The sequence below is a fragment of the Acinonyx jubatus genome, chromosome B1 (assembly GCF_027475565.1).
Source record: "Acinonyx jubatus isolate Ajub_Pintada_27869175 chromosome B1, VMU_Ajub_asm_v1.0, whole genome shotgun sequence".
In the NCBI taxonomy this organism is placed as follows: Eukaryota; Metazoa; Chordata; class Mammalia; order Carnivora; family Felidae; genus Acinonyx; species Acinonyx jubatus.
Genome location: NC_069382.1, coordinates 119,136,698 through 119,162,080, shown reverse-complemented (window position 1 = coordinate 119,162,080; position 25,383 = coordinate 119,136,698). Strand labels below are relative to the sequence as shown.

The following is a 25,383-nucleotide window of genomic DNA, read 5'->3' as shown; positions in this document are numbered from 1 at the left end:
CTGAAGTGCCCCTGAATAATTAATTCTCTTTTATGTTCATCTTTCAATTATTGAGAGAAGTGTATTAATAACATTCACTAGGCTTCTGAATTATTCAATTAGAATTTTATGAATTTGCACTTAACATTTTGAGACTGTTTTGTTGGGTACACATGTATTAATCAGGATAGAAAAGTCACTTGTTTACTGTGCTTGCTTTGCAACAACAAATGGCAGGCTCAGGTCTTAATACTGGCTTCTGGGAAGCAATCCTCTGTAAGTGGTCATGTTTCTGCATGTCTTCCAAGTGAGGCATGTCTGGACTATTTTTTCAAGAAAGTTTATATAGTGAACAACAGTGGAAGAGAGTGTCTCCCTCTGGAGCAAAGGGCAGGCATGCCCGTTATAAAAGGCTTGGGTTCCCTCGGTTCAGAGTTCCTTTCCTTTAGGTATCTGGGCCCAACATCACTCCTCCTTCGGGACAGGAGGAATGAGGTGACTGATGCAGATATGCTGATGCCGTGCTGCTTCTGGGGTGTGAGTGATAAAATCCTTTGTCTCTCACCCAAGAGTCTTGAGTCTTATACAGGAACCCATGAAACGGTGGCAGGCTAACACATGACCTCTAAAGCAGGAGAAATCTTAGGCCATCTAGAATTCTCGACACCAGACTCGCTTCCCTTCCTGTTAAAGCTTGTTTGTGCTGCTGCTAATACTTCCTTTATACTCCACAGTGCCTGTTATAGAAAGTTCTATTTGATTTATGTGGTAGCTACCTGGACAATTCTCTGAAACACAATAACAGTTGACTCAATATCTTTATGCTATTGCTGATAGGACATTGCAAAATGCTCTTTTATACTCGCTCCAAAAGGCTATAGTCTGGAGTTTTGCCTCGAAACACACTTAGAAAACCACCCTCATCTTTCCCAGCAAAATCATACTTGAGGTATAATTTGATTTTTGATTTGAGATTTGACTTGTTTGCCTTTGCATTTTCTTCGGCATGTTCTGAGTATATTGAAGAAGTTTTTTTCTATATTTGCAAGTTATTAACTAATAGGTTTATGTAAATAACTTGACCTAATTATCAGTTCTGGAAATAAGATCAATCCTTAATTATCCAGCTGACTAAGTTCCTAGGCAGCCTCTTTCAAATAGTCTGCACTTCTTAGCATGCTCTGTCATAATTTCTCATATATTGTGTGATCAGGCAATAAAAATCATTTTATATTATCTTCTGCAAAGGTAAATGTGTCAAAAGATTAATAATATGTAGCCCATGGCCAAATGGTAATGATTTTTGCATTGCATGTTGTTTTTCATTATTTATTCTGTGGGTTCCTTCCATGGTGAGAATAATTGAAAGGTGGTTATAATTATTGTTGAAGTGTGTTCAAGATATTTATACTAGGAAAAATTAGTGACCCAAATAAATGATTAGATCTTCTGATTTCTTAGAGCTATTCTAGTGAAAATACACTTTCTGTAAGTACAGAAAATTCTTAGGTAGAGGTATAGTTTGAATTTCATTTAACTTTTTAAATTGCCCATAGTCTTTTAAAACTTTAAAATATTGTATTAACTATTGAGAAGGTACAAAAAAAGATTTATAAAATACATGTAAAGCATAAGGAGTCAGGATTCAACAATATATGTGTGCCCACCTCCTGCATACTTTCTTATCCTTTCAGATATCCCCCCACCATCTTACAAATCTGTGCTTCCTAAATCCCTGGATTTTTAAAAATAGATAAACCGCATTTTTGGCATCCCTCAACATTTTAGTTTTTCATGTTTTTAATCATTATATAAACAGAAAAATAGCCTCTTAATTCTTTTGTGATTTCTCTTGCATTCAATATTATATCTTAAAGTTTCCTCCAGGTCATTCGTGATTTAAATTCCATTCATTTTTATTGTTGTTTAGCATTCCAATTACGACTATAGCACAATTCACTTATCACAATTCATTACATTTGTGGGCATTTGTGTTGTTTCCACGCTGTTCTTCCAGTCTGATGCTGAATTGTCAGTCTCCTGGCATGCAGATGTGAGTAGTCAACATTGGGAAATGAGTGCAGGAATACATAAATGTTTTCCCTGAGGGATGTGAGGCGTGCATAATTTTTAAGGAACCAATTTCCAAGCCCTTTCCTCTATAAGCGCTCTTCCTAAAAATTGATCTTCCTGAGAAGTTACTTGAGATGTAGGTCTTGATTGCTCGCTTCCTGTGTAACGGCCCTCTTTCTCCATTTCACAAAAGACGTGCGTCTCTCTGTTGGCCAATCTTAATACAATGTTATATTTTGGGGTGTAATGACCTAGCTTGTAAGGTACCAAACAAAGGGACAGTTTGAAATATTGCTGTAGGATAGTATTGAGAATGCGAACTATTTGAATGTCTGGTTGTATGGGCTGACTTGTATACCCCTGATATTTGTATGTGGAAGTCCTAACCCCCAGTACCTCAGCATGTGACTGTACCTGCAGGCAGGGTCTTTAAAGAGATGATTAAATTAAACGAGGTCATCAGGGTGATTCCTAATGCAATACGACTGACGTCCTTATAAGAAGAGGAGATTTGGACGTAAACGGTGCAGAGGGAAGACAATGTGAAGATTGAGAAAGAGGACAGGCACACACTAGCCCGGGAGAGTGCCTTCAGAGAAAACACCTTGATTCTGCCAACACCTTGATCTCACATGTTAGCTTCCAGGATTGCAAGGAAATATATTTCTCTTTAAGCCACCCCTTCTGTGGTATTTGTTCTGGCAGTGTAAGCAAACTAGGTAATCCATCTCGGTAACAAGTCTTTTTGCAAGTCGGGTGTTTTTTAATCCTTTGATTGCAATAATATTGAAAGAAAATCTAATTGAATTGTCTGCTTATTGATCATTGAAAATATTTTTTGGTGATTCATATTTGTGTGATTTTGGCATCTTATCTTGAAAGTAGCTCAAAGATTGATTACAATTTGGTATTATAATAACTACATCTCCTCAATTCCCATGTACTTATTGATATAAATATGTTTTTTCAGAGCTTACATCTGTAGAAACATAAGAAATGATGCCTAATCCTCTAATTCTAGCAAAAACCAGTTATTTATCTATAAATGAATTCACTACTTTAAAAGAATCATCTGAGAGATGATAGTATTTTTGTGTTTAGTAGTATTTATAAAATTCAAAAACATACTTAATGTTGCTTTGATAATTGTATATGATTATTATTTGTAAAGTTAACTCGATCAAAACATTAACATTTAAAGTCTAATGATTACAGGAAATTTTTAAAAATGCAATTTTAATTTATAATCTTGATTTTATTGTAGAGAAGAAATATTAATAAAAGACTTTCAAGCTTAAAATATATTATATGAAGGTGGAGTGCCTCAGTGGCCCAGTTGGTTAAGTGTCTGACTCTTGATTTCAGCTTAGGTCATGTTCTCACCGTATGTGAGTTGGAGCCCCTTGTCGGGCTCTGTACTGACAGTGCAGAGCCTGCTTGGGATCCTCTCTGACTCCCTCTGCCCCTCTCCCTCGCTCTCACTCTCTCTCTTTGAAAAATAAATAAACATTAACAATTATATTATATGAAGGTAAAATTCGATGTAAAAAGTAGACTTTAAGAAAGCACCGAAAAAAAGAAAAAGTAACACTGAAAAATTGTATTCTGTTGAAGATCTTACTTTAGTGTTTTCTAAGTAGATGTTACTGTGTATTAAATTATCATACTATTTACAGCCCACTGGAAACATTTCCCAATGTAGTCATTTCATTAAAAAAATTGGTATTTATTGCATATTGGAAGATACATCATTTGCAACTTTTTAGACTTAGGATGAAATTTTTGGATGGCAATTTAATAATATGGCAGGGGGCGTGTTTTCATAGAAATTTAAAGATGTGCAGCAAGCAAAAAAGTTTGAAGAACACTGGTCTAGTTATGATAACTAAAAAGGGAATTGATGAAACATAAAATATGTTAAACTTCAACTCTACAAACTAATGCCAGAGGGCAGAGATACACGTAGCGATCAGCATGTTGAAGTAAGGTGTTTTTTTTTCCATATCCTCATCAACATTTGGAATTTTCAGATTTTAAACTTTTTACATCTTTTTTTTAAAATAAAATGATGTCTGTACATTGGGGTCTTGTGTTTTTAATTTGCATTTCTCTTATTACTAGTTAAATTGAGCCTCTTTTCATGTACTTCTCAGCCGTATGGGCTTCCTTCTCTGTAGAGTGCCTATTCAAGCTTTTGCCTATATTATTGGGTTGTTTGTGTTATTCTAATTGCTTTGAAAGGATTCTTAATATGTTCTCGTTACTCTTTTTCAGTTATGTGTATAGAAGATACTTTGTTCCAGCACGTGACTTGTGTTTTCATTCTATTTGTAGTGTGATATGATGTGATAAATAGAAGTTTCAGTGATTTCTTTGTATCTTGAGATATCTTTTCCTACATCAAAATCATAAAATTTATACTGTCTTCTAAAAATTTCCCTTTCACATTGAATTCTTTCATCAATCTGGAATTTATTTTTGTACTTGATGTATATGCATCCAATTCCATTTTTTCACGTAGATAAGCGGTTATTATAGCATCAATTACTGAAAAACACCATCATTTACCCATTGATCTCAAGTGCCAACTATGCTGTAAATCAACTTTCCTTATATGTCTAGGGATGGTTCTGGTCTCTTTATTGTTTCATAGACTGACTCATTTCTTCCTGTGTGGCAGAAACAGTTTGTCAAGCCCACTTCTTTCTGGGCACACTGTGCCACTACATTTCCCAGCCCTTCTTGGAATTGATAGGGCCATGTGACTGAGTTCTGTATGAGAGGTTGGCAGAAATCGTGTACGTAACTTCCACACCTGGCCCCCGAATTTCCCATGAAACCCTTCACAGTTTCTTCTCTTGTCTGTGGCAGATGCAGAGGATCCGATGGAGTAGGGGAGTCTATATTCAATGGCAGGCATCTGGGGTTCTGAATATCTGCTCCTCCTAGCACATCACCATGTACCTTTCCCTCTTCATCTGCTGCCAACCTGCCTTGGACTTTTGTTATTATCATCACTTATTTAAACCAATGTTGTTAATTGAGAACTGAGTGTAATAGACCGCTAAGAGTTTTTACACTTGTACATCCTTCCACTGTGCAAATGGAAAACTGTCAATAGGGCAGCATGAGGCTGACTCCGTAAGGATATAAATTATTATTGGTGAAACAGATTCCGGAGACTGAATCCATTACTATAATACTATCTTCCTATTAATAAGAGGAAAATACGACATCTCATTCTCTCAAGAGGCCATCACACATTGTAGCTAACAGTTTATTCTCTACTGGGAGAGAGAGGGGACAGATTACACCTTTTTTTGAAGGTACATGAGAAAATAACCAGGCCAATTGTACAAGACAGGCATGAAGGTGCCAGGACTGAAATGCACGTATTTTAAACATTTGGATTTTTTTTTTTTTAAGCATAGCTCAGCTCCAGTGAATGGTGAATACTGACAGTAGTTTCCTCGTTTTTCCTACCTGAAAAGAAACCACATTAATAACTCTTCAAATTTAGCGGCAGATGTTTCTGGCATTGTTTTTACAGGCTTTTCGTGATGTGGATAAGGTCTCTGTGCTACCTTGTGCACTTGGTAGCAGCATGGTGAACTTGGCCCATGAGTCGGCTTGGTTTTATATAGTACTCTAGCTCTCCTGCATAACTTGCTGACTTTGGACAGGTTACTAAACCTGTGTCTGGACAGTTAGCTACAAGATAGAGATTACCGTAATCTCATTTCATAGGGCTCTTGGAGAAGTAAGTGAGATCATGGGTGTGAAGCACCTAGAACAGAGCCCAATAGTTACTGTTATTAAATGTGGGCTGAATGGTTTGAGAGATCTGAGCTAATGACCATAAATAAGGAGACAGAAAAAAATAGGTGAAAAGATTAAAAAGTCAACTTGACAGTAGTAGAATTAGAAAGATACGGGGCGCCTAGGTGGCTTAGTCGGTTAAGTGACCGACTTCGGCTCAGATCTTGATCTCACGGTTCGTGGGTTTGAGCCCCACACAGGGCTCTGTGCTGTCCAGCTGAGAGCCTGGAGCCTGCTTCAGATTCTGTCTGTCTGTCTGTCTCTCTCTCTCTCTCTCTCTGCCCCTCCCCTGCTCACACTCTCTCTCTCAAAAAATAAACATTGAAAAGAAAGATATGTTCAAATGGAATAAACTAGTGAAAATGAAAATATACACTGATCTTACAATTTGATATAGACACAGTTGATACAGTTTTGGCTTGTAAAAATGTGGTTGCCAAAGGAACTCAAATTATTAGTGTTTTTCTATAAAAATGATCGTAATTGAAAAATCATGAAGCAAATCCCTATTGATACATAAGCACATGTGATAAATATAATTGGACTATTACAATGAAGGGTACAAAGAGCCTTTGCCAAAAAGGAGTAATTGTTTGGTCATCCTCCCTTAAATATTGTCAGATATATTTTCAAGGGATTATTGTTATCAACTCATTAAAGACAACAGGATTAAAAATATATGAAGCTTTATTGTCAAAAATAGACAAACTTTAATTTCCTTGAACAGGAATATTAATTTCAGACTCTCCATAAGCCATCAACCATTTTATGAGCACAAAAGACACGAGTCAATGACAAATGACAACTGTTAGTGGAAGAAGGACAGCGGTTCTACATCCACACCCGAGAAGCCATGCGCAAGGAATCACAGTGACCTTTGCAGCCCTAAACAATAACAGACATGCAAACAAGGTTGACTTATCTTGGCCCAGTCCTATAAAGATCAGCTTTGCGGTATCTTTCCAAACAGGAAGAGTTTGATTTGTTAGACCGCTTGCTGATTTGAATAGTTAAGTTTTAGGTCACTTATGGGATCAGCCGCGCCTGCTTTTGAGTAACGCCAGGATGAAGACATTTGTCCCTACGAGAGCCTGGCCTCAGTTATGTAAAGCAGCACTAATAATTTGGGCGGGAGACCTGAATAAACTCCTTATAGGTGACTTCGGGCAAAAATGTGAGGGTCTTGCTGAATTGAATACCACAGTGGGGAGGCTACACTCTACGATTAAACAAGGATGGCTAGTGATCTAGCACGTTGGAATAAGAAAAAAACCAGGTCTTTCTTGTTCTCCAGGGACGGGTATCCAAGGCTGAAGAAACCTGGTTAGCTAGACCATGATTTTCATTCTCTAGTCCGTACTATAAAGCAGATATCCAAAGACAAAGCGGACTTAATAGGCTCATCTCGATAATGAAAAGTGGTAGCATGTACGTATCTCCTTTGAAGATTCAGGTTAAGGAGAGACACTTCGGTTCCCAGGAGAAGCCAGCGCCAGATAACACCGACACAGTGAGAGGCTTCGTCTGAGGTTAAGCATACGTAATAATGAAAAGAAGCTACATTATCAAGCAAATGATAAAGGAAGTGGATCTGGGAACTCACTTCCTGGCCCCATACACATTCACCAGTGGAGGAGTAATCAACTAGATGCCAAAAAAATCAGTTCAACACTTTCCACTTTTCGAGTTGAAAAATAACGGTCAATACTTGAGCACTAGAAAAAGGGAGCCTGTCGCGTACCATATCTAAAACAACACCGTGGTGACTGAAATGACAATACGCACTTTCGCTGCCTCTTAGAAAAAGAAGCACAGACAGGATGCAAAGAAACGGAAGGAGCTCTGTTCTTGATGTGACACTGCCTCTTCACTCCTGCACGGGGTTAACTTTTAATTAAGTTCGCCCACTACATTCTACCCTCCAGTCTAGGCACCCTTCATATTTGAGTCGGGGCAGGAAACTGGTGTGGGCCGCTGGAAGTTTTGACAGGCTAAGCATCATTAAGTTTCTGTGACTGAAAGGATCGCTGTGGAAACATATAGAAAAAAAAGCCATATGAAAATCAAACTAGGCACAGTTGGTTTACAGTCTCTTTAGCAAGACTACCTGGAAAAAGCGAGGTCACACGGAAAACTAAAGTGGATTGCTTCTTTTATTCCATGCCATTTTGTGAAAACATGTGATACAGGCAGAGAATGTACGCTTTCTCGGGTCCCTTCTCAAAGGCCATGAAATCAATCAGCTTTTTAGTTGGGTTGCTGTCAACGTGGAGGCATGGAAGGGAGATGACTCAGTGTGGGGTTTCTCGTTGAGAGCAGGCAGGGTGACTACAAATGACTCTCAGGGGGCAGCTGCGCAGTTTTATTATCCAATTGTAAGAAGGGCCTTTAAAATGTTTCCTCCTCAGCACTCCTCAATGACTGTTGTTCCAATCAAGGAGTAAAGCTTTTTCTTAACGAGGCGGAATCCTGAACTCAGGATCAGAGTCCGCCTGAGGCCAGATGAGAAGCGACCTCGGCTGAAGAAAAAGTCCCTGAAGCTAGTCCATGAGCAGTTCTCCTGCTTAAAGACAAGTGTGAGCTCAAAAGTGGGCACCACGCTCGAATCACACACAATCTTATCCAGCTTTTTACATACGTTTTCAATTTCCAAGTTCACGTGCATAACACAGCCTCGCAGGCCACAGGGCTCCGTGGAGGAAAGCCGCAGGACATCTTGAGCGATTCTCTGGGTCAGTTTCTCAGGGACAAGGACTCTTGAGCAACCAAGTTTGGTTTGCTTTGATTTGGACAGACAGTTTTCCAGCATTTTAACCAGACTCTGGCAAGTCGTCTCCTCAAATATCACCTCATTGAGGTTGGGTTCAGGAACAGCATAATCCCAGTAGTCAAAATCTGCAGAAAACGTTAAGTTCAAGGTGAAAGAAAGAAACACACCAGGATAACAACATTGGTGACTTCTATCTATCTACTATGTCTACCTGTTGCTAGTGTTTGTTTGGGAGTCTGGAGACTTCACTTTGCTATTAACTAGCTGGGTAACCCAGCAAGTCACTAAACGTGACTTGAGATTGGAACTTGACTGAGACTGGAAATTCATCTATGGGATAAAGGTTTTGATAAATAGGGCATAACGTTTCTTTTTTTTTTTACACTTACATGCGTATACACACACAAGCTTACAGATTGTCTCAAAAATCCATATATGGTTATCTGAGAACACCAGTGATTTTTTTTCTTGCTCCCTCACTTGCTCTGAGGGTTTTCTAATTTTGTTTTACAGAGAACACACATTACCTCTGGAATGAAAATGGTTATAATGTTTTTTTTGTTTTGATGGACTGTTACTTTCTAAGATTATATGTGTTTGTTCTTGTAAAACACAGAAGTTTTGCTCCTGTTCCTTAGTGATGAACTTGAGATGAACTTACTGAGTTACATTAAATATTGAATTTGTGTCTTTCTTTCAAAGTCTCTACTGGAATGGTCTGCAGATCCCAATTTTAGCTTCAACCACTCTGATTAAAAATTGCTCAAAGGAAGACCTTTGAGGTTCACGAGGATATTTATAACTGGCTGGGTAGTTTTCGCAGCCAAGCAAAACAAAACAGTCCTAGGAAAATAAAATTAGATTTGCTCAAAGGAAAAGAGATACTCTGCATTTGGTCACCTACTACCTTCCAAATTAATCCTACCACTTGGCAGGTTGCCACACCACACACACACACACACACACACACACACACACACACAGAGTCAAGTGAGCATGGCTCCTCTCCCTAGGCATACTTCACCTTCTTTGACTCCTGCCTTTTCCTCTCTCCACATCATGCATTCAGTTAGATCATTTTTTTTTATAACTAAATGAAACAAATACGCTCCTAATTAGAAGGCTCCGTATTTTACCTATATTGAAGATAGAGAATTTTAGAGCTTTGGCCTATAAAATTAGGTCATCAACCACTTTGCCTTCTAAATGAGGAAGACCCAAAGATCTTAGGCAATTTGTCTATGCCTCACAGTTCCTTAGTGCCAGAGCAGTATGTTAACCTAGAAACTGCTGCTTAAAACTGCAAATGAAAATGTGTCCTGCACCACCGCTGTTTTAAAATTTCCTTTCGGCATTAAAAACAGAAGACTGGGTGTATATACAAATAGAATACTACTCGGCAATCAAAAGGAACGCATACTGATCGAAGCCACAACATTGAAGGATCTCCACATCACTAGGCTGCCGGGAAGGAATCAGTTGTAAAACTGTATATTACATGATTCCATTTGCATGAAACTGTAGAGGCGAAACTAATTTATGGAGGCAAAAAGCAGATCATTGTTTCCCTGGGGACAAGGGAGGGCGAGAGTGGAGAACTGATGGCAAATGGGTACATGAGAATTTGAGGGGAGGGGTGATGGCAGGCGTTCTAAGGGTGAACATATTTGTTAAAACACAAAACTGTACACTTAAAATTCGCCGTAACTTCACAACCCCATAAGGAATCTAGATAACTTTTAATCCCAAACAGCCTGTTGGCCGCAAACTAGACCATGCAGCCTTCGGTTATTTTATTTTTTGCTGCTTTTGTTTCTCACTACCATGAACAGAATGTGCTAGAAAGTTTGGGAAGGAGTCTTTTCAGATGGATTTTGTAGTGCTCCGACATCAAGGAAAGGGGCGCCACCGCCCGCCCACCCATCTCTTCTATCCAGGGGCTTCGACTCTGGAGTAGAGAGAGGCGGGCAGCTGGGAAACTCACCGTTCAGCAGGCTCCCCGGGTGGAAGCCATGGTCCAGCAACTCTGAAATGCTGCCCGGGTTCTTACTGCTCAAACTGCCAGTTGCAACCATGGTCAACGGCTCCGTTTCCCTCGCGGGGCGGAATGGCCTTTCCGGGGCGCTGGAAAAAGAAGGCAACAAGGGCAGATTTGCAAAAGGAGGCAAGACGTGCAGAGGCTTCTAAAATGCCCTGCGTCCCCGAAGCAAACTAGCCGAGCCAGTCATTTTCCAAAGGGGAGGGACCGGCCTCCGCAACTCCAGTTTACAAAGTCCCGGGAGTGGAGAGGCCGGCTACAGCCGCAACCTAAAACGAATTCAAAGTTAGCAAAACTTGGAGCCAACGTGCCCCGCGGGGCTCACCCCTGCGCCCGGAACTGTAGAGCCCTCCGGCCCTGCTCCCTCCCCCAAGGCCTCAGCCTCGCTCACCTGCCTGGGGTTCCTTGGGGCGGGCGCGCTCGCCGGCTGAGCTGCGGGGTAAACGGAGGCAGGCACTCTCCTCCTCTCTCGGAGACTCAGGGACCTGCAGACCCGAGCAGCGATCAGCCCCAAGCCCACGTAGCACCCGCTCCGACGAGCAGCATAGCCCCTTGGGCCGAGAGCACTTTATAGGCCCAGCCTTCTCACCCAGGCGCGGCCCGCCCACCTGCACCACCCCTCTGCGGCCCTGCGCCCCGCCCTTCCCGGGGTCGGTTCGCAATTCAACCCTGACTCTTGCAGCAGCCCAAGAGGAGCCGCTAGGAAGTTGAGGATAAGCTCGCAGCAGGGTAGACACCTGCTGTTTCCTGGGTGGGCCGCAGGTCACCGAGTCCGCAATTCCCGGTGCACGACTCTCCAAAAACTGACCACTCCCCTTCCACCACTAACTCGGATTCTTTGGCGCGACCCCACCCCCAGCGCGCGCGCACACTCTCGTGCTGCCTGTGCCCTGTTCAGATTCTGTCCCGGGCGGCTGGAGGCTTTCCGCCCTTTCCGTCCATTGCCGTGGCTCGAGGCTTTGCTGTGTCATACTGAACACTTTGCTTATGTCTGCTTGGATGTTCAGGGAGCGTCATTTATGCACTTAGCTGAGGCCTCCAACCAAGTCAACTGTACTCGGTGTAGGTCCCTGGTTTCTACCTCCTCCCCTTCGGGCCGCGGTCAGATCTAGTTTGCCTCTTCCGCTTCGGAGGCTCTCCAGCATTTTCGGAAGGGCTTCATCTTCCCCTGAGCTCCCGGCACCCTTCCTGCGGTTTCATCCATGATTAATGCGTTTTCTCCGCGAGAAGGGTGAACCTGGGACTCTTCTAATTAGACCTGGCTCCAGAGCGCCGGGAGCTTGAATGAAGGGGAGTTTGCCAACAGAACTAAAAGCAAAACCATTAGTGGGACTTTAGCGGCTTCTTCCACCCTCCTGATCGTCAGGAGCGATTGTCATTCCCCGAGGCAGACATATCTGGCGAGCCCTGTTAGGGGGAGAAGCCCGGTCTCGGGCAGCCTTAAAGGGGCTTGGGCGATGGAGATAACGGAGTTTTAGAACCTGCTAGGTAGGAATAATCCGTGTGTGGCTTGCTGCTCATTTCCCGAACCGAGCGCACCGACAGACACAGGAGTCGCGCAGAGTCAACCTGCTCGCACAACCCATGAGCAGGAGGCCAAACATTATGTTTTCTTTAAAAGTCACTAAGCCACCCTTTCCCTGCTTTGATGTGCAGCAGGAGGTGATCTGTTCCGAGTGGTCACTCCCAAAGAGGGTGGTGGGTCAGGACAGGCGAGGGAGGGGATGCCTAGAGGGAAGACTTTCTACCAGTAGGAGGTTCTAGTGTTGGCTCCAGGTCTGGGATTATGTGTACGAGGATCTGTAGGTTAGGGCCTTGAAAAGCAGATTCAGCTGTCCAGGCTAAAAACTCTCAGTAAGAAAAACAACAACAGAAGGGGTAAGGAGGGTGTGATAAACAGATCAGTGGGAGGACACTGGGAGGCAGAGCAGCAGAAATTAAAGCCAGCTTGACAGTCCATTTTTAACTCGACTCCGGCAGCTGCACTGCCTGAAGGTCAGGCCAGCCAAGGAAGGAGATGCTGATAGGCTGGTCTTTGAAAGCAGATTTCCACATCTATTTCAATAACAGAAAAGTGGGAAACAAACAAACCCATTTAAGCCCATTAAAAAGCAGTTTCAGTGGCTAGTGTGTTCAGGACCAATAGATGGGTTCCTGCTCGGGTCCCCCGCCCCCCCGCAGGTGCCCAGCAATCTGCGGGGTGGAGGAGAGGACAAAAGGCAGAACCTCCTTTCCTTATCTCGGTGGCAATATTAATGAAGCTGCCTCCAAGGAGAGTTATTCGGATTAATATAATGAGTGGTCTGAACCTACACCAATGAAATAAAGAAATCACCCATTTCATTTCCCTTAGGGTATTTAGGCAAAACTCATAAATTAGGTACTCCCAAAGGCCAGAAAGATTATTGGGCTTTCTAGAACATCACGGTTACTCTTGGCTCACCCCACTAACTGAAATTTTGCAAAGCCATTCGGGATTTTACTGCAAAAAATAATTTACCTATGTACAAAAGATTGAATGATATTCTTTCTGGCTGAATGGGCCTAGCTTTTGGGAATTACAGGGCATAAGGAATGACTGATGTGGGATACATACTTGGGAGAATTAGTGGAGATTGTCCCTTTTCATTGACTTAAAGGGTAAAACATTAATTCTGTCACCAGTTTGCATCTTTGTAGGGTTATATAAAAGACTTGATTTTTAAAAATGAATCATAGAACGGAATTTGGAAAAACTAAGGGCCATTATAGTCTTGTCAAGAGATGACACACTTAGTCTATTAATTTTTAAGTTTTGTGGATATAGTTAATGCTAACTGAAGGTTCATCACATGGGTGTACCTCAGGTGTATGAGGTAGTGATGAAGTACATTTCATTGCTATTTTGTTATAGCCTCTCTAAACTGTAAAAATAGTTTATGAGGGTGCTTACTGGAAATAATAGTTGAATATGAAGAGAAAATCTAATTGGTTAAATAATTTGATTGCCTTTTGTAAACCAGTGTAATATAACAAACTACCAAAATCGTAAGTAAGGCTTTCAAAAAAATTTTTTTAACTTTTTTTTTTTAACATTTATTTATTTTTGAGACAGAGAGAGACAGAGCATGAACGGGGGAGGGTCAGAGAGAGGGAGACACAGAATCTGAAGCAGGCTCCAGGCTCCAAGCTGTCAGCACACAGCCCGACGCAGGGCTCGAACTCACGGACCGCGAGATCATGACCTGAGCCAAAGTCGGCCGCTTAACTGACTGAGTCACCCAGGCGCCCCTCAAAAATTTCTTTTTTAAGTTTGCTTATTTATTTCTTGCTGAGAGAGAGCACAAGCTGGGGAGAGGAAGAGAGAGAGAGAGAGAGAGAGAGAGAATCTGAAGCAGGCTCCAGTACAGAGCTGGATGTACAGCTGAGCTGTCAGTACAGAGCCCGATGTGGGGCCTGAACCCAGACCATGAGATAATGACCTGAGCTGAAGTCAGGTGCTTAACCGACTGAGCCACCCAGGTGCCCCCCCCCCCCCCCATAAGTAAGGCCTTTAACTTAAGCATGCTTTTTTATTACTATGATCTACCTTCTTACAAAAAACAAAAATAGTGGTCACATGTGGCAACAGTATATTCATCTGATGTGTGTACAAATATTGAAGTTCCATGCCCCTCTCCTGTCTAAATATAGTATTCATAATATTATTGCTTACATCAAGTATAAATTCAGATTATCAGGGATACTGCAAAAGAAAAACAAATATGGTGCTTTAATATAGTATTCTAGGGAATACTGGTGTCTTGTGCATTCATGATGTGGAGTGTTGAATATTTATTGCATGTTTTACCGGCCATTTTTTTCTCTTTATCCAGTATGAGCCATTTTTCTTGAGCTCTTATTAATATATTTACATCCAATACACTGCTTATATCATTTCATAAACTATGACATCAGAGGAAAAATGACTGGGTTTCTTAAACTGTATGATGGATTCAGGGAGGATTTATAGGACATAGAAGTCCCTTAGCAAGCTCTTAAGACTTTGTTGTGAGATTAAAAGAGAAACCCTTATCATCAATGCTAAATATTATCTCATTTTTATGAAGAAATCTGAGATCTTTAAGTGCACACTATCTCTGGCTTTCCTTGGTTGTGCCAAAATTGTGAATCTAGTACTCATAAGAAGTTTTAGAACAGGGTCTGGTACATAGCAAGTGCTTAATGAGTGATAGCTATTATTATTGCAATTATTGTTCTGAAATTGTAGTTCTCTGTTTAATGCAGCAAGCACTAATGGGGCTAAATGGGATTGGAGAAGTATTGTTAAAACAGAACAAAATTTATTGTCTTTCCTGTTTGCAGGAAATATGGAAAATACTTGCCACTGATTGGGAAAGACTTTAAAAAATATATTTTTATTCATTTTTGAGAGATACAGAGAGACAGAGCATGAGCTGGGGAGGGACAGAGACAGCGGAAGACACAGAATCCAAAGCAGGCTGCAGGCTCTGAGCTGTCAGTACAGGGCCTGAAGCCGGGCTCAAACTCACAAACCATGAGATCATGACCTGAGCTAAAGTCAGATGCTTAACCTACTGAGCCACCCAGGAACCCTGGGAAAGACTTTTTTAAAATTATGGTACATGCATAACTATATGGGGGAGCAGGAAGGAGATCTCTCAATGATATTTAAGAAAATAATACAGGTACAAAGTTGTCTTGGTGCAAAATACAGAGTTATTATGTACTAACTTTCTTATCTAGGAAATGGTTTTCTGGAAAAAAAAAATAGGGATTTGAAATCATTGATTTTCAAGTTTTCAAGATACGTATGATCCTCTGTTAACATTGTGGATGAGATATTTCATTGTCTTTGAGGGTGCTCCGGCCAATAAAATTTCAGTTTAATGATGAAATATACAATGAGATAGTCTATAGAATAACAAGAGATTTTCCATTAAGTAAGGTAATGTGAAGACTTATTTAGTATAAGATAAAAAAAGGCCCAATAGAAAATAATACATAATATCTGCTGCTAAAAGCCGAGAGAATCTTCCAGTAGCAGAAGGCATTGCCTTTCTAAATTCAAGCAGAGAAATGGTTACCATAGTGACTTATCTCTTAAAATAGTTGTATGATTTTTTTCCTTTTCATAAACAATGTTATGTATTATCTCTCTTTAAATAGAAAAAGCTGATATGTTTAAATACACACAGTCCCTGCTTTTCCTTAATCACACAAAGATTTGTAATTCGGGAGCCCATGTAAGAGAATGTCAGGTAGGAACATGGAGAAGGTCCTTGACACTTTTCTAGGAATACCCCTTAAAACCTTTTCAAGTTCCAGATCTGGGAATACCACCATGGCATACCATTCCTCTGGAATTCTTATGTGCACAACGATAAGAAAGGAAAATGAAGTTATGTTTTTGTGTAAATGCTGGTCCTTCATTGGTCCCCCTCCCCGACCAGCCAAGTGTCTTAGTCTGGTGGCCAAGCTTTGCACAGCTTTTGTCATTCACATTTGTGTCCCAGAAAAGTTACACATTGCTTCATGACATAAACCTGTGGGGTTGCACAAGAATTAAATCCAAGAATGCCCACATGTGGACTAGATAGAGAAATATGCAGAGTAGTCTTTAGAATGGGTCTGACCGCCATTCTGCAGATATAAAGAACATTGGTGTTAAAAAGCTTGACAGGCAGAGATTCTGTTTTTTTATCTTCATGGTGTAGTGGTTAGACATATGGACCGTGGGGCCTGACTGCCTACCTTCATATCCCAACAATGACACTAATTAGTGTATAAACTTTGATAAGGTACTTAACATTTCTGTGTCTCCATTTCTACCTTTAAAATGGGAATGATAATAACTGTACTATATGCAGGGTCATCAGGGGAGATTAAATTAGTATATGTGTTCAAGGGTGTTTTTAAAAGTGTATCTTTTGTACATATTCATTCATTGGCCAATTCACATTCAGTAGGTTTTTATTGAGTGTTAATTTTCTGTTAGGCACTGAGAATACAACAGAGTCCCTGTTCCCCAGAGAGATTATAGTTTAGAAAGGAATGTAGGCAAATCAATACGAGGTCACAATTATTGTGATGACTTAGGGGGCGCTACAGGCAGCTATGGTGGCATAATGGTATAAGCACTATCATATTTTGAAGAAAGGTTTATGGCCTTGCTTCTCAGTGTGTTTCATGGACCAGTAGCACGAACATCTTTCAGGAGCTTGTAAGAAATGCAGAACATCAGTCAGTGCTTAACCCAACTGAAACAGAATCGGCGTTTTGAAAAGATCCCTAGGTGATTCATATTGTATGCAATTAAAATTTGAGAAGCATGCATTAAAAAAGGGAGAAAACCAGTAAGAGCATCTAAGCATTTGTAAAAGTTATTCTAGGCCAATTCATTTAAAAAAATGTATTGAGTTCCTACTTTATGCAAAGCATGGCCTTGACGAAAGGTGGATTTCTAGCTGGGCAAGTGTTTGCTGATTGTCCATAGCTGCAGTCAGACATAATGGCCCTAAGGAATCTAGTCAGTCCTGTGTGGTTTTTAGCCCTTGGGCCTGGCTCAAAAAATCATGCACAGCTATGTGAAAACAGTCCGATTTTCCAAGTAGACGGTATTACCTAAAAATAAAATCCTGTTTAATAAACTTGAGACACTATCAAACTGTAAATTGTTTCAACCTTGTTGAAATGGAAGCCAATTATGTAACATATGGAATGGGCTTACTTTGTGAAATGTATTTAAAATGATCACTCTGTGGAATGTTGTGTTTGGAAACAACAAATTTGGAAGGAAGGGCATAATACAGAAAGATACATGTCTTATTACTTCCGAATTTACTGGAGAGGGTAAATATAGTTATGCAAGTATTCATCTCTTCTGCTATGATTATATCATAAAATATACTTTAAAACATTGACTTGGCTTTTTGAAATATTGTGCGGGCAATTGAGAACTATTTTTATGGATGATATATATATTATGGTGGAGGCTGTAAATCATAAATTGCTGAAGCAGTCTTTCGGGAGATGTCAGCAGGGCTGTAAGCACGCTGAAGTGCATTCAGTTGTGTGATATTATTGATGCATCATATCTAAGCTGAGCAATAAGTGGTACTTAAAAATTAATGTATAGTGATGCATAATTACCTTTGCAGTGGGTCTAGATGTCCATATACTAAACACAAAAAGAAGTACCCGCCTCTGTGTGCGTAGCAGAGCAGGAACCTTAATGATTCGACTTTAGGCTCCTACGCAACCAGCTTCAGATTCTGGCTTTGACAAGTAGACATTGTGCAATTCACTTAAATCCTTTGAATTTCAGCTTCCTCAGAATATGGAAGGTTCAATGGAACAATGAATGTGAAGTGTCTGGCAACATGAGTCCTACACGTGAAGAGCTCAGTTGAACGTGGCCGTCCTAAAAACACACAGCTTGTGAGTTTGCTCATGCGAATGCACATTCTACTGCATATTGTAAGCATTCATCAAGTTTCATGTTGGGTTCTTTAGGGTGGTAGTAGGTGTTATGTTGCTCACAATGAATAATAAGCGTTGTACTAGCTAGAGAATTAGGAGGCTTGGCTCCACATACAGCTTTTATACTGGCTTGATCTCTGGCTTCAGACTGGAGTTATCTACTATGGATTTAAGAGCAGTACAGCGTAGGCCCTAACTTTTTGTCAATGTCTGGGAGATAGCAAGACACTAGAGAGGAAGTGCACAGGGTTCCCACACTTGAGAACGATTTCTGCTGTGCCCTGAGGATCATGTAGAGCAGAAGGAAACAACCCAGATCTGATGCTATACTGAGGGCATGAGTGATGAGCATCTTGGTTTTAACCTGTGGGTGACCAAGGACTAGAAGGTGACCAATGACTAGAGATGACTGTCTCATCTCTACCCCTACTCCCAAAGTCTCAACCTTGCATAGGATTTCAAATCCTTGACATGAGCATTGGGTCTATGGACTAGGAGTAGTAGTAGCTATTTCTTGGTGGAATAAAGGAGAAATATTAGATATGAAGTGAAACTAGCAAACAGCAAAGTAGTAGTTGTGCTTTATTGCACAACCAGTATCTTAACTTACACTGATATTGTTTCCATCTATCTAGCAACAATGGCTATAGTTCTAATTCTAAAAAATATACTTATTTTTTTCTTTTTGTTCAATTTACACATCTTGAAGCAGTTTTCTTGGAAGCCCTACTTTTAGCATTTATATCCAACTTAAGAGTCCCATATCTAGTGCATTTTTTAGCTTCACTATTATTGAAATATTGCTGCCTACCAAGAAATCTATATATGAAGTACTTCTAAAAAAGTATTTTTAATGTGTTCTGTTTTTAAACAGCTACTATGAAAGCTCTATATATCAGGAGTATTTTTGTATTTTCTAAATCAGGCAGCTGTTTATAGATTGCCATAATAAAGGTGTAGCCCTGTTAGGCAATTACGTAAGCGGAATCCAACAAATTTAACTATAAAAATTAGTTTTAGGGCTGCCTGGGTGGCTCAGTCAGTTAAGCATCTGACTTCAGCTCAGGTCATGATCTCAGGCTTTGAGTTCGAGCCCCGTGTCGAGCAGGCTCAGAGCCTAGAGCCTGCTTTGGATTCTGTGTCTCCCTCTCTCTCTGCCCCTCCCCTGTCCACTCTCTCTCACTCTCTCTCTCTTTCTCAAAAATAAATAAACATTAAAAAAACTGAAAAAAAAATTAGTTTTAAAACAGTGATCCTTACACCTTTATCTTACTCTTAAGTAATCTAAAGGGAAATGTTACTGAAGCAAGTCCAGAAAACTTAAAATGAAATAAAATGATAAAGTTAATAAAGTAGAATTGACTTTGAGTTTACAAATAGCCAATTTAAAAAATTACAAAGTAAGGGGCGCCTGGGTGGCTCAGTCGGTTAAGCACCAGACTTCTGCTCAGGTCATGATCTCATGGTTTGTGAATTTGAGCCCCGCATCCGGCTCTGTGCTGACAGCTCAGAGCCTGTAGCCTATTTCAGATTCTGTCTCCCTCTCTCTCTGCCCTTCCCCGCTCATGTTCTCTCTCTCTCTCTCTTTCTCTAAAATGAATGAACATCAAAAAAATTACAAAGTGAAAAATAAAATTCCTACTGTTGACTCTCACTCATTCCATTCTTTGCCCCCCACCCACAAGAAGTAACCACTTTATTAGTTTTTAAGTATTTTTCTAGAATTTCTTTATGAAGCTGAAAGCACATACTAACATATACTTCCGTTTTTTCTCTTTTTTTTACCCTGAAGGGAAATATTATGTTTATGTTCTGCACATTGCCTTTTTGCACTGACAACATGGCTTAGAGATTTTTCCATATGAATACATTTCTCTCTCTGTCTCTCTCTTTGCTGTTATGTAGTGTTCTGCTTTCATTTAACCAGTACCTCACAGAGGGACATTTTGATTATTTACAAATTTTTGCAATTACATGCAGTGCTGTAATTGGTCAAGGTGTGGTCAAATTTACCTATAAGATAAATTGTCAGAAGAGGGACTCATGAAACAAAGGATAAATGTGCAAAATATAGTTTGAAAGATCTTCATAAAATATCCCCATAGAGATTGTACAGTTTGGGGCACCCATCAGTAAAGTATAAGAACTCCTGTTTTCTACTAGTCTCTCCAATATGTATTTGCTTATTCATCAATACTTAAACATATACTATGCCTTTTTATATGGTTTTAACCTACTCTAGAATCCCATTGTTTAGGAGTTATAATTTCTCTTACTCTAGGCAAGAAAGATATTATTATCCTAATTTTAAAAAGGAAGAAACCATAAATGGAAAGTACTAATGATAATTCTCAGGAAAAACTAGAGGTATATGCTTCCTGATTGCTGATTTTTGAGGGATAGCACTGGGGCTGTAGCTGCAATCACCATTATGACTTCACTGAAGGGCCATCTCAGGAAAAAAATATAGTTATATACATATATTAAAATATATACATACATATATTTTAATTTCGTCACTATTTATACTACATTGTCAATCAGATTTGTTTTGTTATATGGGGCCATTGCTATGTTTATTGAAGCCAAAAACCGTTATGTTTTTTGGGTATTAAAGAGAGAATATCCATCAGAGCAGAGAACAATATCCTTTAATATAAAACTTACAAGTTGCCTATAACTTGATTTCAATGTTCAGATAGTTAAATAGCATTTCTGTCTTTTCACTGCAAAATCATGACTCTGGGGGCGCCTGGGTGGCGCAGTCGGTTAAGCGTCCGACTTCAGCCAGGTCACGATCTCACGGTCCGTGAGTTCGAGCCCCGCGTCGGGCTCTGGGCTGATGGCTCAGAGCCTGGAGCCTGTTTCCGATTCTGTGTCTCCCTCTCTCTCTGCCCCTCCCCCGTTCATGCTCTGTCTCTCTCTGTCCCCAAAAATAAATAAACGTTGAAAAAAAATTTTTTTTTTTTTAAATAAAAAAAATCATGACTCTGTTATAGCTCTCAGCAGAATATTCAGTTAGATGCCAGGCAAATACATCGTATTATTGAGTACAGATGAGACATGGATTCAAATGCAATTTTAGGGAAGTTCTTGGTCTGCTCTGTTCAATTCCAGAGCCCCTACACATGTGTGACGAGTGTTAAAATGTGACTAGTCCAAAGTGAGATTGTATAAAATACACACCAGATTTCAAAGATTTAATTGAATTTAAAGACTGTAAAATGTCTCATTAGTAACTACTATATTAGTTACATGTTGAAATGGTAAGATTTTTATACATTGGGTTAAATAATACATATTAGTAAAATTAATTATATCTGCTTCTTTTTATGATTTTTTTTAACATGGCTCCTAGAAAATTTAAAAGGTTCTACGTGGCTTGCAGTATGGCTCACCTTAAGAAATACAGGACAACACGATTCCTTTTTAAAAACTTTTTAAAAATTATTTATTTATTTTTTTACATCCAAGTTAGCATATAGTGATGCTAATCAACAATGCTAATCAATGCTAATCAATAATGATTTCAGGAATAGAATCCAGTGATTCATCCCCTACATATAACACCCAGTGCTCATCCTAACAAGTGTCCTCCTTAATGCCCCTTACCCATTTAGCCCCTCCCTCCACCCACAACCCCTCCAGCAACCCTCAGTTTGTTCTCTGTATTTAAGAGTCTCTTATGTTTTGTTCCCCTCCCTGTTTTTATATTATTTTTGCTTCCCTTCCCTTATGTTCATCTGTTTTGTATCTTAAATTCAACATATGAGTGAAGTCATATGATAGTTGTCTTTCTCTGACTGGCTTCGCTCAGCATAATACACTCTAGTTCCATCCACGTTGTTGCAAATGGCAAAATTTCATTCTTTTTGATTGCCGAGGAATACTCCATTGTATATATATAGCACATCTTTATCCATTCATCCGTCAAGAGACATTTGGGCTCTTTCCATACTTCGGCTATTGCTGAGAGTGCAGGACAACATGATTCTTGATCTCTGTCACTTCATCTTAAAAAAGGAAAAATAATAGATCTTTTGCATATGTATGAGGATTTGAAAGTTCTTAAAAGTGTACATAGTAAGTAGTAACTATCAATTTTGGGGTCAGGTTTATTGAAGTATACTCTAAATATATTAATATCTAGTCTTTTCAGTGTAGAGGTCTACGAATTTTGAATGATTCCTACAGTCATGTAACTACCACCGCCACAATCTATATATACAGCAGTTCAACCACCACAAAATATTACATTGTGTGTATTTGTAATCAACCTCTTGCCTCAGCCCCAGCTCTTGGCAATCAATGATCTCTTCCAGAGTGTTATACAAATTGGATCACACTATATAGACTTTGAGTCTCATTTCTTTAACTTAGCAAGATGCATTTAAGATTTATCTCAAGTTGTTGGGGGCATTCTTTCCTTTTTACTTCTGAGTCCTATTCCATTGTACAGATGTAAGGTTTGTTTATTTACTTGCTAGTTGAAGGATATTTGGATTGTGTCCAGTGTTTGATGATTATTAATAAACCTAGTATGCATATTTGCTCACATATTTGTGTATGAACCTATATTATCATTTCTCTTAGATAAATGCCTAACAGTGGACTTGGTGAATCATATGATAAGTGTATGTTTAATTTTACAGGAAATGGCCAAACTGTTTCCTCCCAAAATGGTTTCATTCTGCATTCCCACTATCAATATATGAGTGTTTCAGATGTGCCATATCCTTGTTAGAACTTGGTACTGTCATCCTCATCCACTTTTTTTTTAATTTTGCCCTTCTAATAGGAATGTAATGATATCCCATTGTGGTTTTGATTTTTATTTCCCCAATGACCCATGATGTTCAACATCTTTCTGTGAGCTTCTTTACTACTTGTATCTCTTCTTTGGTGAAATGTATATAGAAACCTTTGCCTATGTATTTTTATTGGATTATTTGAGGCTTGAGTGTTCTTTATAAGTTCTGGATACAAGTTATGTATCACATATGTGTTTTGCCAATATTTTTTCCCCTGCTGTGATTTTGTTCTTATTCTTTTAACAGTGTCTTTTGAAGAAAAAATTTTAATTATGATATTGTCCAATTTATCAGTATTTTTATGGGCCACATTTTTGATGTCATACCTAAGAAATTTCTGCCTAAACCAAGATCACAAAGGCTTTTCTCATGTTTTTTTCTAGAAGTTTTATAGTTTTATGTGCTCATATATGATCTATTTTGAGCTCCTTTTTGTATATGGTATAAGGTGTGGGTTGAAGCTTTTTTTTCATACAGATTGGAAAATCATACTTTCTCCATTGAAATGCCTTTGCATCTTTATGGAAAATCAATTGGCCATACACAAACCACTCTACTTCTGGTATTTATTGTATTCTATGAATCTATATATGTACCTTTTCATCAGTTTCACAAGCCTTAAAATCAGGTTGTGTGAGTCTTCTAAATTTGTTCTCTTGCTAAATTATTTTGGGTTTCTAGTTCCTTTGCATTTTCATATGGATTTGCAATCTGCTTATTTATTTTGAAAGAAAACGTCTTGAGATTTTATTGGAAATGCATCAAATTTGGAGAAATTTGTATCACAACTTTCTTGAGTTTTCCAACAATAAACATGACTCTTTCATTCAGGTCTTCTTTGATTTCTTTCAATATGGGTTTATGGTTTTCAACACCCAGAAACTGGGTACACTTTTTTTTTTTTTACTGTTTATTCATTTTTTGATAGAGACAGACAGTGAGTTGGGGAGGGGCAGAGAGAGGGAGACAGAGTCCGAAGCAAGCTCCAGGCTCTGAACTAACAGCACAGAGCCCAATGTGGGCTCGATCTCATGGACCACAGGATCATGACCTGAGCTGAAGTCAAACGCTTAACCGACTGAGCCATCCAGGAGCCCCAGAAATTGCGTAAATTTTGTTAGACTTATAGCTAAGTATTTCACTCTTTCAATGCTATTTCAAAACTTCAGTTTCCAAGTGTTCATTGCTAACATACAGAAATGCAACAGAACTACAGAAATACTATATAGAAATACAGAAATATAATTTATCAAAAAATATATCGACCAGTTCCCTTCACTCTTGCTAAACTCACTTATTAGTTTGACTAGATTTTAATAAATTCTTTGAGATTTTCTCCACAGTTTGTAAATATAAAGACAGGTTTATTTCATTCATTCCAATCTGTGTGTCTTTTTTTTTTCCCAATCTGTATGTCGTTATATTATTATTATTTTTTCCTTTATTGCACTGACAAGATTCTCAAGTGATGCTGAATGTGAGTGTGCCTTGGCAGGATGGGGAAGCATTCAGCCTGGCAGGGAGAAAGCATTCAGCCTTTCATCATTAACTGTGAGGTTAGCTGTAGGTATTTTAGAGACGCTCTCTATCACACCGAACAAATTCTTTACTGTTCCCTGTTTGCTAAAAGGATGTTAAATTTGGTCAAATATTTATTTCAACATCTTTTGAGATGGTGACACAGTTTTCTGCTTTATTCTGTTGATGTGGTGAATTACATCTTTTATTATAGAATGTTGAATGAGGCTTACATTTTCTTATGATGTATTACTGTTTTTATATCGTTGGATTGAGTTTGCTAATATTTTGCTGAGGGCTTTTGCTTCTATTTTATGAGGGACACTCTCTGGTGTTTTCTTTCCTTCTTGTAATAGTTTTGTCTGATTTGGGTATCAGGGTAACGGCCTTGTTAAATGATTAATGTAGTGCTTGTATTTTCTGGAAGAGTTTGTGTACAATTGATGTTAAATTTATTTTACTTTCATTTTAGATATTACATTCTTGGAGGATACTTTCCTAACACCCTAATCTAAATTAGATTCCTTCTGTTATTAACACTCTTAGTGTATTTATTGTCTTTATAGATTTTATCAAATTTATCACTATGCATTTCTTTGAGGTTTATTTCTTTAATGTCTGCATTCTGTTCCAAGAGGCATTCCCATTCCCAAATAGTCAGCTCTGTTTACCATTATATGTCCACGCTTAGCACCGTGTCTACCACCTAATAGGTATTTAATAAACAATTGGCTGAACAGACAGATGAATCCTTAGGACTTGATGAATGTCCTTATTCATCATTCATCATTCTAATTATGAGCATTAGACCTATAATTGCTTGCTCTGTATTCATGTAAACTTCCTACAATGAACAGGAAAACACTTCAGACACAATCTTAATGGGTATTTAA

At 39.2% G+C, this 25,383-nt stretch overlaps 1 protein-coding gene across 1 annotated transcript; it reads right to left on the bottom strand.

Moving 5' to 3' along the window:
- Positions 1-6,540: 6,540 nt before the first annotated feature.
- DDIT4L (DNA damage inducible transcript 4 like) lies at positions 6,541-12,312 on the bottom strand. The gene is made up of 3 exons (XM_027061476.2): positions 11,071-12,312; positions 10,626-10,765; positions 6,541-8,766 (listed from the first exon to the last, which is right to left on the bottom strand). Exons 2-3 carry the CDS (start codon positions 10,714-10,716, stop codon positions 8,276-8,278), a joined length of 582 nt encoding a protein of 193 aa, XP_026917277.1. The 5' UTR covers positions 10,717-10,765; positions 11,071-12,312; the 3' UTR covers positions 6,541-8,275.
- Positions 12,313-25,383: the final 13,071 nt, after the last annotated feature.

Bases quoted from the DNA above. Each gene is read 5' to 3' on its own strand.
- DDIT4L (XM_027061476.2), bottom strand. From the start codon at position 10,716: ATGGTTGCAACTGGCAGTTTGAGCAGTAAGAACCCGGGCAGCATTTCA. The intron at 8,767-10,625 runs GTGAGTTTCCCA...CGTTTTCTGCAG, and splicing joins CCCGGGGAGCCTGCTGAACG to ATTTTGACTACTGGGATTAT.